This window comes from Mobula hypostoma, chromosome 8 (genome assembly GCF_963921235.1).
Source record: "Mobula hypostoma chromosome 8, sMobHyp1.1, whole genome shotgun sequence".
NCBI classification, from domain to species: Eukaryota; Metazoa; Chordata; class Chondrichthyes; order Myliobatiformes; family Myliobatidae; genus Mobula; species Mobula hypostoma.
In genome coordinates this window covers 677,377-693,864 of record NC_086104.1, presented here as the reverse complement: position 1 = coordinate 693,864, position 16,488 = coordinate 677,377, and the positions used below count along the sequence as shown (strand labels likewise).

The following is a 16,488-nucleotide window of genomic DNA, read 5'->3' as shown; positions in this document are numbered from 1 at the left end:
CATCAAAGAAATTATTCAACAATAGAAAAAGAATTGTTATCTCTTGTTTTAGCTTTGCAACATTTTGAAGTGTATGTTGGTTCTACGCATAAACCGCTCACAGTTTATACCGATCACAATCCATTAGTGTTTTTAAGTAAGATGAAAAACAAAAATAGAAGATTATTAAATTGAAGTCTAATGTTACAGTACAACAATATTTTGATCACTCATATCAAGGGTAAAGATAATGTGATTGCTGACTGTTTGCTAGATGTTAAATGTACAATGAAAATTTGTTTTTATTTTGGAGTGATATTTTATCATTTGTAACACTCCTACTGTACATTAGTTTGTAAAGGGCTGAAAGATAAGATGGTATATATTGTGTATTTTGTAAATTTTATACCTTTGTATTTTCATGTATAAATTGTTAAATTTTTGTTCTTCAAGAGACTAAAATTATTTTTTTTGGAGGGAGGTGTTATATGCTCAAGGAGATCTGGTTTTTTTTGTGAGAATGCTGTAATGGTCTTTTGGAGGTCACCTGATGTGATTTTCCCGCCGATGTGAGGTCACGTGATGACATGTGCCCTGTGACTATATAAGAGTCAACTCAGGTGACGGAGTGGGTTTTTTTTGAGTTTGTAGATTTCCAGGTAGAACTTGTTGTGCCTCCGTTACTGTTGCGTGTTTGATTTTGTGACGCAGTTTCATTTTTAAAATGGAAGGTGCGTTCTCTTACAAGACCAATTGAATAATTACTTTGGTTCTGTCTTCACTAAGGAGGACATAAATAATCTTCCAGAAATAGTAAGGGACAGAGGGTCCAGTGAGATGGAGGAACTGAGCGAAATACATGTTAGTAGGGAAGTGGTGTTAGGTAAATTGAAGGGATTGAAGGCAGATAAATCCCCAGGGCCAGATGGTCTGCATCCCAGAGTGCTTAAGGAAGTGGCCCAAGAAATAGTGGATGCATTAGTGATAATTTTTCAAAACTCGTTAGATTCTGGACTAGTTCCTGAGGATTGGAGGGTGGCTAATGTAACCCCACTTTTTAAAAAAGGAGGGAGAGAGAAACCGGGGAATTATAGGCCGGTTAGCCTAACGTCGGTGGTGGGGAAACTGCTGGAGTCAGTTATCAAGGATGTGATAACAGCACATTTGGAAAGCGGTGAAATGATCGGACAAAGTCAGCATGGATTTGTGAAAGGAAAATCATGTCTGACGAATCTCATAGAATTTTTTGAGGATGTAACTAGTAGAGTGGATAGGGGAGAACCAGTGGATGTGGTATATTTGGATTTTCAAAAGGCTTTTGACAAGGTCCCACATAGGAGATTAGTGTGCAAACTTAAAGCACACGGTATTGGGGGTAAGGTATTGGTGTGGGTGGAGAATTGGTTAGCAGACAGGAAGCAAAGAGTGGGAATAAACGGGACCTTTTCAGAATGGCAGGCGGTGACTAGTGGGGTACCGCAAGGCTCAGTGCTGGGACCCCAGTTGTTTACAATATATATTAATGACTTGGATGAGGGAATTAAATGCAGCATCTCCAAGTTTGCGGATGACACGAAGCTGGGTGGCAGTGTTAGCAGTGAGGAGGATGCTAAGAGGATGCAGGGTGACTTGGATAGGTTGGGTGAGTGGGCAAACTCATGGCAGATGCAATTTAATGTGGATAAATGTGAAGTTATCCACTTTGGTGGCAAAAATAGGAAAACAGATTATTATCTGAATGGTGGCCGATTAGGAAAAGGGGAGGTGCAACGAGACCTGGGTGTCATTATACACCAGTCATTGAAAGTGGGCATGCAGGTACAGCAGGCGGTGAAAAAGGCGAACGGTATGCTGGCATTTATAGCGAGAGGATTCGAGTACAGGAGCAGGGAGGTACTACTGCAGTTGTACAAGGCCTTGGTGAGACCACACCTGGAGTATTGTGTGCAGTTTTGGTCCCCTAATCTGAGGAAAGACATCTTTGCCATAGAGGGAGTACAAAGAAGGTTCACCAGATTGATTCCTGGGATGGCAGGTCTTTCATATGAAGAAAGACTGGATGAACTGGGCTTGTACTCGTTGGAATTTAGAAGATTGAGGGGGGATCTGATTGAAACGTATAAGATCCTAAAGGGATTGGACAGGCTAGATGCAGGAAGATTGTTCCCGATGTTGGGGAGGTCTAGAACGAGGGGTCACAGTTTGAGGATAGAGGGGAAGCCTTTTAGGACCGAGGTTAGGAAAAACTTCTTCACACAGAGAGTGGTGAATCTGTGGAATTCTCTGCCACAGCAAACTGTTGAGGCCAGTTCATTAGCTATGTTTAAAAGGAAGTTAGATATGGCCCTTGTGGCTACAGGGGTCAGGGGGTATGGAGGGAAGGCTGGGTTCTGAGTTGGATGATCAGCCATGATCATAATAAATGGCGGTGCAGGCTCGAAGGGCCGAATGGCCTACTCCTGCACCTATTTTCTATGTTTCTATGTTTCTATGTTAAGATTTGTATTATTGAACTGGGAATTTGTGGCTGGAAGTGCCAATTTACTCAATTCCGACAGTTTTGAAGGGAGAGTGAAGAACTCATCAAAGTGAAGGATCAAGAGAAGTCAGCATCGTTTGGCAGTTTAATAAAGAATCGACCTTATTGAGTCTTCGTTGAAGAGAACCTGCATTGAGATAACTCTTGCAATAGCACAATGAGTTCATGCACAAAGGCTCTCTCTCAATAAAAGGAATTTAAGGTCAGTCGATTTAAACTGTTTATTGTGGACAGAACTGGCAGTAAAGGTGCATCGGTGAAGAAATCGTTCTCCAGAGAAGTCTCTCCCAATTGAATGTGTAAAACTGTTGGACTTTCGAAGTTATCGCTTTAAGAACTGTATCTGACTGTATCGCTTTAAGAACTGTTTTCGTATTTAACGCTTTAAGAATCAGAGCCGAGTGGCGAGTTGGTGAACAGCTGCGTATCCAAAGTTTTCCTTTGTTTTTTTTTCCCTTATCGCTTATAGAAACATAGAAACATAGAAAATAGGTGCAGGAGTAGGCCATTCGGCCCTTCGAGCCTGCACCGCCATTTATTATGATCATGGCTGATCATCCAACTCAGAACCCTGCCCCAGCCTTCCCTCCATACCCCCTGATCCCCGTAGCCACAAGGGCCATATCTAACTCCCTCTTAAATAGAGCCAATGAACTGGCCTCAACTGTTTCCTGTGGCAGAGAATTCCACAGATTCACCACTCTCTGTGTGTAGAAGTTTTTCCTAATCTCGGTCCTAAAAGGCTTCCCCTCTATCCTCAAACTGTGGCCCCTCGTTCTGGACTTCCCCAACATCGGGAACAATCTTCCTGCATCTAGCCTGTCCAATTCCTTTAGGATTTTATACGTTTCAATCAGATCCCCCCTCAATCTTCTAAATTCCAACGAGTACAAGCCCAGTTCATCCAGTCTTTCTTCATATGAAAGTCCTGCCATCCCAGGAATCAATCTGGTGAACCTTCTTTGTACTCCCTCTATGGCAAGGATGTCTTTCCTCAGATTAGGGGACCAAAACTGCACACAATACTCCAGGTGTGGTCTCACCAAGGCCTTGTACAACTGCAGTAGTACCTCCCTGCTCCTGTACTCGAATCCTCTTGCTATAAATGCCAGCATACCGTTCGCCTTTTTCACCGCCTGCTGTACCTGCATGCCCACTTTCAATGACTGGTGTATAATAACACCCAGGTCTCGTTGCACCTCCCCTTTTCCTAATTATATGTGTTTAATAAATGTTTGGTTGTTTTTATATAACCCGTCTCGATTAATATTCATTGTTGCCAGTTACGTAACATTAGAACTATATTCTTTAGAATGTAGAAGATTGAGAGATTTAATAGAGAAATACAAAATTATGAGGAGTAAAAGCAAGCAGGTTTTTTCCACTGTGGTTGGGTGGGATGACAGAGGTCATAGGTTAAGGGTGAAAGGTGAGAAGTTTTAGGGAAACATGAGAGGAAACTTCACTCAGAGGGCAGTGAGAGTGTGGAATGAGCTGCCAGTGCAAGTGGTGCATGCCAGCTTGATTTCAACGTGTGAGGCTTGTATAGTTACATGAATTGTAGGGGTATGCAGGGCTATGGTCCCAGTGCAGATTGATGAGAGTAGGCAGTTTCAATGGTTGTGGTATGAACTAGATGGGCTGAAGGGCTGTAATTCTCTATGACTCTAACTAACAAATACCATCACCACAGCTCACCTCTTCTCCCCACTTCCTTCCTGAGTCACAGAGTCAGACTTGATGACAGAGACCCATCTGCAGTTAGGTCATTCCCTGCAGTATCCAGACTGATATTCCCTGTTGTGATTTTCACTCCCCGCAGTATCCGGACTGATATTCCCTGTTGTGATTTTCATTCCCCGCAGTATCCGGACTGATATTCCCTGTTGTGATTTTCACTCCCCACAGTATCCGGACTGATATTCCCTGTTGTGATTTTCATTCCCCGCAGTATCCGGACTGATATTCCCTGTTGTGATTTTCATTCCCCGCAGTACCCGGACTGATATTCCCTGTTGTGATTTTCACTCCCCGCAGTATCCGGACTGATATTCCCTGTTGTGATTTTCACTCCCCGCAGTATCCGGACTGATATTCCCTGTTGTGATTTTCATTCCCGCAGTATCCGGACTGATATTCCCTGTTGTGATTTTCATTCCCCGCAGTATCCGGACTGATATTCCCTGTTGTGATTTTCATTCCCTGCAGCAGTATCCGGACTGATATTCCCTGCTGTGATTTTCATTCCCCGCAGTATCCGGACTGATATTCCCTGCTGTGATTTTCATTCCCCGCAGTATCCGGACTGATATTCCCTGCAGTGATTTTCATTCCCCGCAGTATCCGGACTGATATTCCCTGCTGTGATTTTCATTCCCCGCAGTATCCGGACTGATATTCCCTGCTGTGATTTTCATTCCCCGCAGTATCCGGACTGATATTCCCTGCTGTGATTTTCATTCCCCGCAGTATCCGGACTGATATTCCCTGCTGTGATTTTCATTCCCCGCAGTATCCGGACTGATATTCCCTGCTGTGATTTTCATTCCCCGCAGTATCCGGACTGATATTCCCTGCTGTGATTTTCATTCCCCGCAGTATCCGGACTGATATTCCCTGCTGTGATTTTCATTCCCCGCAGTATCCGGACTGATATTCCCTGCTGTGATTTTCATTCCCCGCAGTATCCGGACTGATATTCCCTGTTGTGATTTTCATTCCCCGCAGTATCCAGACTGATATTCCCTGCTGTGATTTTCACTCCCCGCCGTATCCGGACTGATATTCCCTGCTGTGATTTTCATTCCCCGCAGTATCCAGACTGATATTCCCTGTTGTGATTTTTTTGGTACTTGTACAGTTTGTCTTCTTTCAGACATTAGTTGTTTGTCTTTGTATCTAGTTTCTTCATTCATCCCACTATGTTTCTTTGTATCTATTGCAATGACTGTCAGTTTGGTGTTTGGTGATAGATACATCGATACTAGATTTACTTTGAACTTGCGAGAACACCATGTCAGAATGAAAGGAGCAGGTTGGGACTGGGGCTGAAAAGTCTTTATTTTAACACTAGAATGATAAGCAAGGTGGATGAATTGTCTACACAGGTTGACAGGTGGTTATGAAGGTATATGACATGCTGGCCTTTATCAGTCGAGGAAATGAGTTCAAAAGTCAGGAAGTTAAGTTGCAGCTTTATAAAACTCCTGTTAGGCTGCATGAAGAGTATTGCAGACAGCTCTGGTATAGGAAGGATGTCGAGGCTTTGGAGAGGGTGCAGGCACTGCCTGGATTGGAGGGCATGTACTACAATGAGAGGCTGGACAAACTTGAGTTGTTTTCTCTGGGTCGGCAGAGGCTGAGGGGAGATGCGATAGACATTGATAAGATTATGAGAGGCACGGATAGCGTAGGTTCCTCCAGGCCATTATAGATGGGGGTGGTATGGGGATAACCTATCTGCGGCTCAAATCGCCTTGGACAACCACATCCAACTCCTGGCCTTCACATGTGGCTTAGCTACTAAGCCCGGTGGAACCCTTTCTACCAACAGGAGAAGTGGCAAAGCTGAGTTACCACACCTTAAAACCAGTCGCTTGGGGGCAGATTCAGCTCAACAGCTGTCCTACAGGTCATCTAGAAGGAAAACTCTGATCTCAAACCTCCGCTGTCTAACAGCTGTACCCACTCATGGAGGCTTTGGGAGGAAAACCGCAGGAAAAGTCTGGAGTTGGAGTCTGACTGGCAACTCCTGTGATGCCACTGGTGCCAAACTGTATTGGTCTCTGCCGTTCCTTTGGATTCCTCAGCCGAGTGGAGAGGTGGAGCAATATAGCAGCTTTTTCCCAGGGTTGAAATGTTTAATACCAGAGGGCATGTACGTAAGGGATAATTTCACCGAGAAGCGAGGACAAGATGTTTTACTCAGAGAATAGTGGGTGCCTGGGGGTAGAGGCATGTTACGTCAGAGAGAGACTTTTACACAGGTTTATGAATGTGAGGAAAATAGCAGGATAGGGAGATTGTGTAAGTATTTGATGAGTTATTTAACTGGTTCGGCACAACATTGTGGCCAAGGGACCTGTTCCTGTGCTGTACTCTTCGATAAATTTTGAGCAAATTACCACAGGGTTAATACGATCACAGATATGAGGACGAGGGAGATGTCTTCATTTTTTAAAGAAAGGGGCTTCCCTTCCTCCACTATCAACTCTGCTCTTAAACGCATCTCCTCCATTTCACGTACATCTGCTCTCACTCCATCCTCCCACCACCCCACTAGGAATAGGGTTCCCCTGGTCCTCACCTACCACCCCACCAGCCTCCGGGTTCAACATATTATTCTCCGTAACTTCCGCCACCTCCAACGGGATCCCACCACTAAGCACATCTTTCCCTCCCCCCCTCTCTCTGCATTCCGCAGGGATCGCTCCCTACACAACTCCCTTGTCCATTCGTCCCCCCCATCCCTCCCCACTGATCTCCCTCCTGGCACTTATCCGTGTAAGCGGAACAAGTGCTACACATGCCCTTACACTTCCTCCCTTACCACCATTCAGGGCCCCAAACAGTCCTTCCAGGTGAGGCATCACTTCACCTGTGAGTCGACTGGGGTGATATACTGCGTCCGGTGCTCCTGATGTGGCCTTTTATATATTGGTGAGACCCGACGCAGACTGGGAGACCGCTTTGCTGAACATCTACGCTCTGTCCGCCAGAGAAAGCAGGATCTCCCAGTGGCCACACATTTTAATTCCACATCCCATTCCCATTCTGACATGTCTATCCACGGCCTCCTCTACTGTAAAGATGAAGCCACTCTCAGGTTGGAGGAACAACACCTTATATTCCGTCTGGGTAGCCTCCAACCTGATGGCATGAACATTGACTTCTCTAACTTCCGCTAGGCCCCACCTCCCCCTCGTACCCCAGCTGTTACTCATTTTTATGCACACATTCTTTCTCTCACTCTCCTTTTTCTCCCTCTGTCCCTCTGAATATACCTCTTGCCCATCCTCTGGGTCACCCCCCCCCCGTCTTTCTTCCCGGACCTCCTGTCCCATGATCCTCTCGTATCCCCTTTTGCCTATCACCTGTCCAGCTCTCGGCTCTATCCCTCCCCCTCCTGTCTTCTCCTATCATTTTGCATCTCCCCCTCCCCCTCCAGCTTTCAAATCCCTTATTCACTCTTCCTTCAGTTAGTCCTGACGAAGGGTCTCGGCCTGAAACATCGACTGCGCCTCTTCCTAGAGATGCTGCCTGGCCTGCTGCGTTCACCAGCAACTTTGATGTATGTTACAGATATGAGGGTTAGAGATTGGTGTCGGAGAAGTAGGTTTGAATTTGTAGGGCACTGACACCTTGTGGGGTCAATGGCGAAGGAGGGAGATGTTCCAATAGAACTTCACCAGGACAAGTGTGCTGACAAGTCACATAACCAGGGTTGTGGAACGTCAATAGTAGGGGGTGGGTTTAATTGTTTGGAATTGTACAGACAACGTACAACATGAAGATTAGCTTTGTCATATACATTGAAACCTGCACTGAAACATACATTTGCATCAAATCAAATCAGCAAGGACTGAGCAGGGCAGCCAATGAGTGTCACCGTACCAACACAGCATGCCCACAACTTACTAACCCTCATCGTTACATCTCTGGAATGCGAGAGGAATCCCAGGCAGTAACTGGGAGAATGACACAGGCTGAAATTAAATCCCGATCTTACAGCCTGTTGCTGGAAAGCGTGGTGCTAACTGCTACATCACCGTGTTGCCCAAAAGGGAAGGAGAGTGCAGGATGCTTACTGATCTCCAGAACACGACTAGAAGATTAGAAAGGGATAAGAATTTAACTTCAGCCAACATGAAAAATTGAAAAGGGTGGTGAATACAAGTCTGAAGGTGTTATATTTGAATGCATGCAGTATACAGAATAAAGTAGATGAACTTGTAAAGAGACTGGCAGGTGTGATACTCCGGGCATCACTGAGTCGTGGCTGAAAGATCATTGTCGTGAGATTAACATGATGAAGGGTCTCAATCTAAAATATTGACTTATTCCCCCTCCATAGATGCTGCCTGACCCAAGTTCCTCCAGCATTTTACGCATGTGTTGTTCTAGATTTCCAGCATCTCCAGAACCTCGTGTTTATTGGGGCTTAACATCCAATGATGCACATTGGATAGAAAAGACAGGCAGGCAGGCAGAGGGGGTGGGGTGGCGTGGCTTGGTTGGTAAAAAATGAAATCAAATCCTTAGAAAGAGTTAATATAAGATTGGAAGATGTAGAATCCTTGTGGGTAGAGTTAAGAAACTACAAGGGTGAAAAGATCCTGATGAGAGTTATATACAGGCCTCTGCCAGGATGTAGACTCCAAATCACAAGGGAAGATAGAAAATGCATGTCAAAATTGCAATTTTATGATAGTCATAGGGGGGTTTATTATGCAGGTAGATTGAGAAAAATCAGGTTGGTGCTGTATTCCAAGACAGTGAATTTGTAGAATGCCTATGAGATGGCTTTTTAAGAACAGCATGTGGTTGAGCCCACTAGGGGAAAGAAAATCCTTGATTGGGTGTTGCGTAATGAACCCGATTTGATTAAGGAGATTAATGTAAAGGAACCCTTAGGAGAAAGTGATCATGAAAAGATAGAGTGCAGTTTGAAAGGGAGAAGATAAAGTCAGATGTATCAGTATTACAATAGAACAAAGAGAATTACAGAGGTATGAGAGTGCAGCTGGCCAAAGTTGATTGGAAGGGAACACCAGTAGGGATAATGACAAAACAGCAATGGCTGGAGTTTCTGGGGAAAATTCAGACGGCGCAGGATAGATACATCCTTAGGTTATTCAGTTATATTAACAGTGAAAAAACTAGGGAGGGACAAAGCAACACTCACAACACGCTGGAGGAACTCAGCAGGTCAGGCAGCATCCGTGGAAACGAACAGTCAATGTTTCAGGCCGAGACCCTTCGTCAGGACTGAAGAGGGAGGGGGCAGAGGCCCTATAAAGAAGGTGGGGGGAGGGTGAGAAGGAGAAGGCTGGTAGGTTCCAGGTGAAAAACCAGTAAGGTGAAAGATCAAGAGGTGGGGGAGGGGAAGCAGGGAGGGGATAGGCAGGAAAGGTGAAGAAGGAATAGGGGGAAGTACAATGGGTAGCAGAAGGAGACGGAACCATGAGGGAGGTGATAGGCAACAGGAGGAGGGGGCAGAGTGAAACTGGGATGGGGGAAGGGAGAGGGAGGGAACTACCAGAAGTTGGAGAATTCAATGTTCATGCCCAGGGGCCAGAGACTACCCAGACAGTATATCCAGGATCATTGTTCCTGGTATCATCTTTGTGAACCTCCAATGTCAGCACATCTCTTCTAAGATAAGGAGCCCAAAACTGTTCACAATACTCAAGGTGAAGCCTCACCAGTGCCTCATAAAGCCTCAGCATCACATCCTTGCTCTTGTATTCTAGTTCTCTTGAAATGAATGCTACCATGGCATTTGCCTTCCTCACCACCAACTCAACCTGCAAGTTAACCTTCAGGGAGTTCTGCACAAGGACTTCCAGGTCCCTTTGCATCTCAAATTTTTGGATTTTCTCCCCATTTAGAAAATAGTCCACACATTTATTTGTACTACCAAAGTGCATGACCATGCATTTTCCAACATTGTATTTAATTTGCCACTTTCTTGCCCATTCTCCTAGTCTGTCTAAGTCCTTCTGCATCCTACCTGTTTCCTCAACACTACCTGCCCCTCCACCAATCTTCATATCATCTGCAAACTTGGCATCAAAGCTATCTATTTCATCATCTAAATCATTTATATACAGCATAAAAAAGAAGTGGTCCCAAAACTGACCCCTGGGGAACACCACTAGTCACTGGCAGCCAACCAGAAAAGGATCCTTTTATTCCCACTCGTTGCCTCCCACCAATCAGCCAATGCTCTAACCATGTTAGTAAATTTCCTGTAATACCACGGGCTCTTAACTTGGTAAGCAGCCTCATGTGTGGCACCTTGTCAAAGGTCTTCTGAAAGTCCAAAATATACAACATCCACTGCATCCCCTTTATCTATTCTACTTGTAATCTCCTCAAAGAATTCCAACAGGTTTGTCAGGCAGGATTTTCCCTGAAGGAAACCGTGCTGACTTTGCCCCATCTTGTCATGTGTCACCAAGTACTCCATCACCTCATCCTTAACAATTGACTCCAACATCTTCCCAACCACTGAGGTCAGGCTAACTGTCTATAATTTCCTTTCTTGAAGACTGGAGTAACATTTGCAATTTTCCAGTCCTCTGGCACCATGCCAGAGTCCAATTATTTTTGAAAGATCATTTCTAATGCCACCACAATCTCTAACACCACCTCTTTCAGAACCCTAGGGTGAAGTTCCTCTGGTCCAGGTGACCTTTAGGTCTCTCAGCTTTTTGAGCACCTTCTCTCTGGTAACAGTAACGCACCCACTTCTCTTCCTTCACACACTACAGCATCAGGCACACTGCTTGTGTCTTCCACAGTGAAGATAATACTCACTTAGTTCATCTGCCATCTCCTTGTCCCCCATTATTATTTCTCCTGCCTCATTTTCTAGCGGTCCTATATCCACACTCATGTCTCTTTTATTTTTAACATACTTGAAAAAGCTTTCACTATCTATTTTGCTATTATTTGCTAGCTTGCTTTCATAATTCATAACTCTCGACTACTGTGGTGCTCCGGGGATTAGAGTTGGGATCAGTACTTCTGTCAATGAACGCACTTGACATGATGAGCTGGTTTACTACATTAGGGAGTATTGTTGACAGTGAAACAGATTACTGCGATCTTGATCAGGTGGGGAGCTGTGCTCAGGAAGAGTAAACGGATTTCTACTGTGGTGCTAACTTTGGACAGTCAAACCAGGGTGGAGGGGCCTGATACCATGCTGGATGTTGTCAGATGTTCAGTCCTGTCCTGGGTATGCGGGATGAGCTTTCAGAGGAAGGTGGCGGAGGCAGTTACAATGACAATATTGAAAAGCACTTGGACAAGGACAGGAAACGTCTGACTTAAAGCGGCCAACGTACTGGCCCGTACCCGCCAACTTTTCTTACGTTGTACTAGCTCAGGGAGGTAATATTGTATTCAACATGGGTGAATTGGCCCAGAATGTATGACAAGGACACTCTCTCGGACAGTCCACTCCCCGCCAAGTTTAACTCCCTTCACTCCACAATCCCACTCAAATCTTCACCACATCTCGCCTACTCCACCCCTCTGCACCTCCTAACTCCCTCTTCCGCCCCCCATTCTCCATCTTCTCTCCCCTCCTCACATCCACCTCCACCTGGGAGACGTGGCGTTCTCTCTCCCCCCACCCCCAACACGCTGACAGGCCGCGGCATCTCGGACCCGGGGCGGGGTCGAGTTTGGATGTGGGGCGGGGGAAGGAAGCGAACTGGGGACTGGGGACAGGCGACAGGGGACAGGGGAGTACCGGGAGCGCGGGCGCAGCCCCGTCCCGGGGTGAGGCGGAGGCGCGCAGGATCCGAACTTTTTCGAAGTTGGTGAAGTTTCGGCGGTTCGGGTCCCGGACATGAATAGTTCTCCCCCGCGCCCCGGACCCCCTCCGCAGCACCGGCCCGGCTCGCTGCCGCCTCACCTCGAACATGAGACCGATGAGCACCAAGACTACGAGGACGGCGGCGATGTCCGCCCGGTTCTGAATCACGAATTCGTGGCTGAACACCGAGTGCGCTCGGCCGCGCCGTCGGAAGGCAGCCATGGCCGAGCGCGCCCCCGCCTACCGCGCTCCCGTCGCCGCAGCTTAAAGCGGTAAAGCCGCAAGACAGCGCTGGGGCCCATCGGTATCGGAGGAGAGCGGGGACTCTGATCAGATCAAGTCGGGAGCTGTGCGCCCTGTGTCCGAGTCAAAAGTTTTGTAATTAATCTAATTCCTATCTCCCGCAGCAATGATCTATACCCTGTTCATGTGACTTCACCAATTTAGCAAGGATGTATTGCTTAGGCTTCACAATCAATTGGTCAGGTTGCACTTGGAATATTGTGAGCAGTTTGAGAAACGATATGCTGGCATTGGAGAGGAGGTGCAGGAGAATAACTCCGGGAAGGAAAGGGTTAACATCTGAGGAGCGTTTGTTGGCTCCGGGCCTCGACTCACTGGAATTTGGAAGAATGGGGATCTCATTGAAACCTATCGGATGTCGATAGAGTGCATGTGGAGAGGATGTTTCCCATACTGAGAGGGTCTGGGTCCAGAGGGCGCAGTCTCAGAATAGAGGGACAGAGATGAGGAGGGATTTCTTCAGCTAGAGGCTGATGAATCTGGGAATTCGTTGCCACAGGTGGCTGTGGAATCAAGCCATTGAGTATATTTAAAGTGGAGGTTGATAGACTCTTGATTGGTCAGGGCATGAAGAGATACTTGGGGAGAAGGCAGGAGATTGGGGCTGAGAGGGTAATGGATCATCCAGGGTCCTGATTAGTAAGGGTGTGGAAGGCTATGAGGAGAATGTGTTTGAGAGGGATAATAAATCAGCCATGGTGGAATGTTGGAATAGACTCAACGGGCCAAATGGCCTAATTCTGTTTCTAAGTACTATGTTCTATCCAACAGCATCGCAGTGCCTGCCTGCACCTGGCCAGGCTCCTACCACTCACTCTGAACTCTCCCTTCCACTTTAAATCTCTGCCATTTGATATTCGACATTTCTACCCTGGCTCTGCCTCCCATAATTTTATAGATGTGCCCAGGTCTTCCCTAGCCTCAGAGACTTGGAGAGAAATAATCCCAAATGTGTTCATATTTATTGCTAATGCAGAAAGCACCACAGTGACACAGCCTCCACATCCCTCCTGTAATGGGATTCCATTAGAAGGAAGTTTGCATGGATTTGGCATTTCAACAAAAACGTTGAGAAACTTACGTAGATAGACAGTGACCAGGAATGGAGTAGTCTGTAGAGAGTGGTGGACATAGCCCAGTCCATCACAACAAACCTCACCTCATCTACAAGGCGCGTTGCCATGACAAAGACAACTGGTTCATCATGGACACATCCATGTTCTCCTCTCGCCGGTCACAAGAGCCTCCCTGAGTGTTGCTTCTGTTACTTCCTGTCTCACCTCGAAGAGGAGGTCCAGTACTGCACACTCCTGAGTAAGGTCCTCTACATACTGACTGCCTCACCTCGAAGAGGAGGTCCAGTACTGCATGCTCATGAGTAAGGTCCTCAGGAAGCCATCCTGAAATGTGAATTCAGGGCTGCCGTGCCATGACAGTGTGACTGACCTGCGCTCAATTCTGCTGCTGTCTGCAAGGGACGTGCACCGTTGTGTTTTGTTACTCCGAAACATAAAACTAATCAAAAGAAAAGATGGGAGCCCAGAGATAACATGTTTAATTTCATTTTAACTTTAAGCGAAGAGTGCTTTTGGCACTGTGGTGTGAAGGCATATGCCATTCACAAACTTCGTACATGTAACTCATAACAAACTATGTAAACAATAAAGAGTGCTTAATCAAACAATATTTTTGAGGTTGTGACTAAACACATTGAGGAAGGTAGAGCAGTAGATGTAGTGTATATGGATTTCAGCAAGGCATTTGATAAGGTAACCCATGCAGGGCTTATTGAGAAAGTAAGGAGGCATGGGATCCAAGGGGACCTTGCTTTGTCGATCCAGAATTGACTTGCCCACAGAAGGCAGAGTGGTTGTAGATGGGTCATATTCTGCAGGGAGGTCGGTGACCAATGGTGTGCCTCAGGGATCTGCTTTGGAACCCTTACACTTCGTGATTTTTATAAATGACCTGGATGAGGAAGTGGAGGGATGGGTTAGTAAATTTGCTGATGACACAAAGGCATTGTGGATAGTGTGGAGGGCCGTCAGAGATTACAATGGGACATTGATAGGATGCAAAACTGGGCTGAGAAGTGGCAGATGGAGTTCAACCCAGATAGGTGTGAGGTGATTCATTTAGGTAGGTCAAATATGATGGCAGAATATAGTATTAATGGCAAGACTCTTGACAGTGCGGAGGATCAGAGGGATCTTGGAGTCCGAGTCCGTAGGACACTCAAAGCTGCCGCGCAGGTTGACTCTGTGGTTAAGAAGGCATATGGTGCATTGGCCTTCATCAATCATGGGATTGAGTTTAGGAGCCAAGAGGTAATGTTGCAGCTATATAGGACCCCGGTCAGACCCCACTTGGAGTACTGTGCTCATTTCTGGTCGCCTCACTCCAGGAAGGACATGGAAACCATGAAAGGGTGCAGAGGAGATTTACAAGGATGTTGCCTGGATTGGGGAGCATGCCTTATGAGAATATGTTGAGTGAACTCGGCCTTTCCTTCTTGAAGCGACAGAGGTGACCTCATTGAGGTGTATATCATGCATTGATCGTGTGGATAGTCAGAGGCTTTTTCCCAGGGCTGAAATGGCTAGCACAAGAAGTCACCATTTTAAGGTGCTTAGAAGTAGGTACAGAGGAGATGTCAGGGATAAGTTTTTTTACACAGAGAGTGGTGAGTGCGTGGAATGGGCTACCCATGGCAGTGGTGGAGGTGGATACAATAGGATCTTTTAAGAGACTCCTAGATAGGTACATGGAGCTTAGAAAAATAGAGGGCTGTGGGTAACCCTAGGTAATTTCTAAGGTAAGGACGTGTTCGGCACAGCTTTGTGGGCTGAAGGGTCTGTATTGTGCTGTATTGTGTTTTCTATGTTTCTACTATATTTACAATATTACTCTAAAGTGCCTGAGATATTAAATAAAATTAAATAAATTGCTGTGTCTATAATACAGCTGAAATAAATAACAAATGAGAAGTTCCACTCTGTCCAGGACCTTACCATGCCATCCCACGCCTGCACGTTGGAAAGTCCACTCTCAGCATAGAAGCAGAGACTATGGACTGAGCCTGAATGAATACACCACTGTTGTCACTGACTTCATCTGGACCAGGGGTGCAGTGCTCATTTTTTAGGTGCCGGAGCTGACAAAATGCTTGCCATTTCCTATATCCTCTCTATATATATGTCACACCCAATTTGTGTACCTGTTCATTTCATGTACTGGGCAACTTCCTTGCCCCATTCATGTAATGAGCAGGTACACAAATTGGGTGTGTGATATATATATATATATATATATATATATATGAATAGGGCTTCTTATAATGTCAAGTGCTAAACTAAGATGAAAGAAATATATGAATTCCAGAGCTCCACAGAAATATAGTGATAGTGAAACCTATCACTACATTTCAGTGTATAACTGGTACAACAAAACATATAATACTTAATTTAATAAAATGACAAAGTAATGCACAGTTGCACTCACTAATTATCATAAAATATAATTATCAAGCAATTAAAGAAAAAGACGGTAATCATGTGTTTTACCAATTTAAAAGTAACTACCTACTGTGACAAGAATACACATAGATTAAGATGTTAGCTGCCCTGTGCTGGCACCGATGGGATCAGCAGTTGGTCTGCCACCTGTCTTCAGGAGAGAGAGAGATAAGGAAAACATGGAGCAGCATTTGGAGATGTTAATGAAGGGGAAGGAGAGCTGGCAAGAGCGGCTCCCCCTTTGAACCCTGAACTGTTTGAAGTGATGGACAGGCGATACCCCAGCAGGGGGATAAAAGGGGACAGGTTCGCTAAGGCAGCACACACACACGACACCCGAGGTAACGAGACCCTGGAAGCGGTGCGTCTCTCACAAATCAGTGGGAAGTACCGGGCCATAAATGCTCAGGGTGGAAAGGCACAATCAGCGGGAACCTGGTGTGTGTCCACCCTTGCCTGGGTGCCAGGTTCACCGCAGGGAAACGATCGTATCTGGAAATGGAGGGGTCACGGTCGGTGACCTCAGATGACATCACAAAGGTCTCACCCGAAAGCTGACTGCGAAGGTCTGTGTGTGGAAGCTGTTTTGAATATTCATTCAT

The 16,488-nt window shown here is 45.9% G+C and overlaps 1 protein-coding gene across 2 annotated transcripts in view; it reads right to left on the bottom strand.

Annotated features, from left to right (window-relative positions):
* Window positions 1-12,299, bottom strand: part of LOC134350321 (translocating chain-associated membrane protein 2-like) — an 89,619-nt gene extending 77,320 nt beyond the window's left edge. For both annotated transcript variants that reach the window (XM_063055370.1, XM_063055369.1), the window contains exon 1: window positions 12,168-12,299. In XM_063055370.1, the coding sequence (XP_062911440.1) occupies window positions 12,168-12,290 (123 nt within the window). In that variant the 5' untranslated portion in view covers window positions 12,291-12,299. The remainder of the gene's footprint in view (window positions 1-12,167) is intronic.
* Window positions 12,300-16,488: the final 4,189 nt, after the last annotated feature.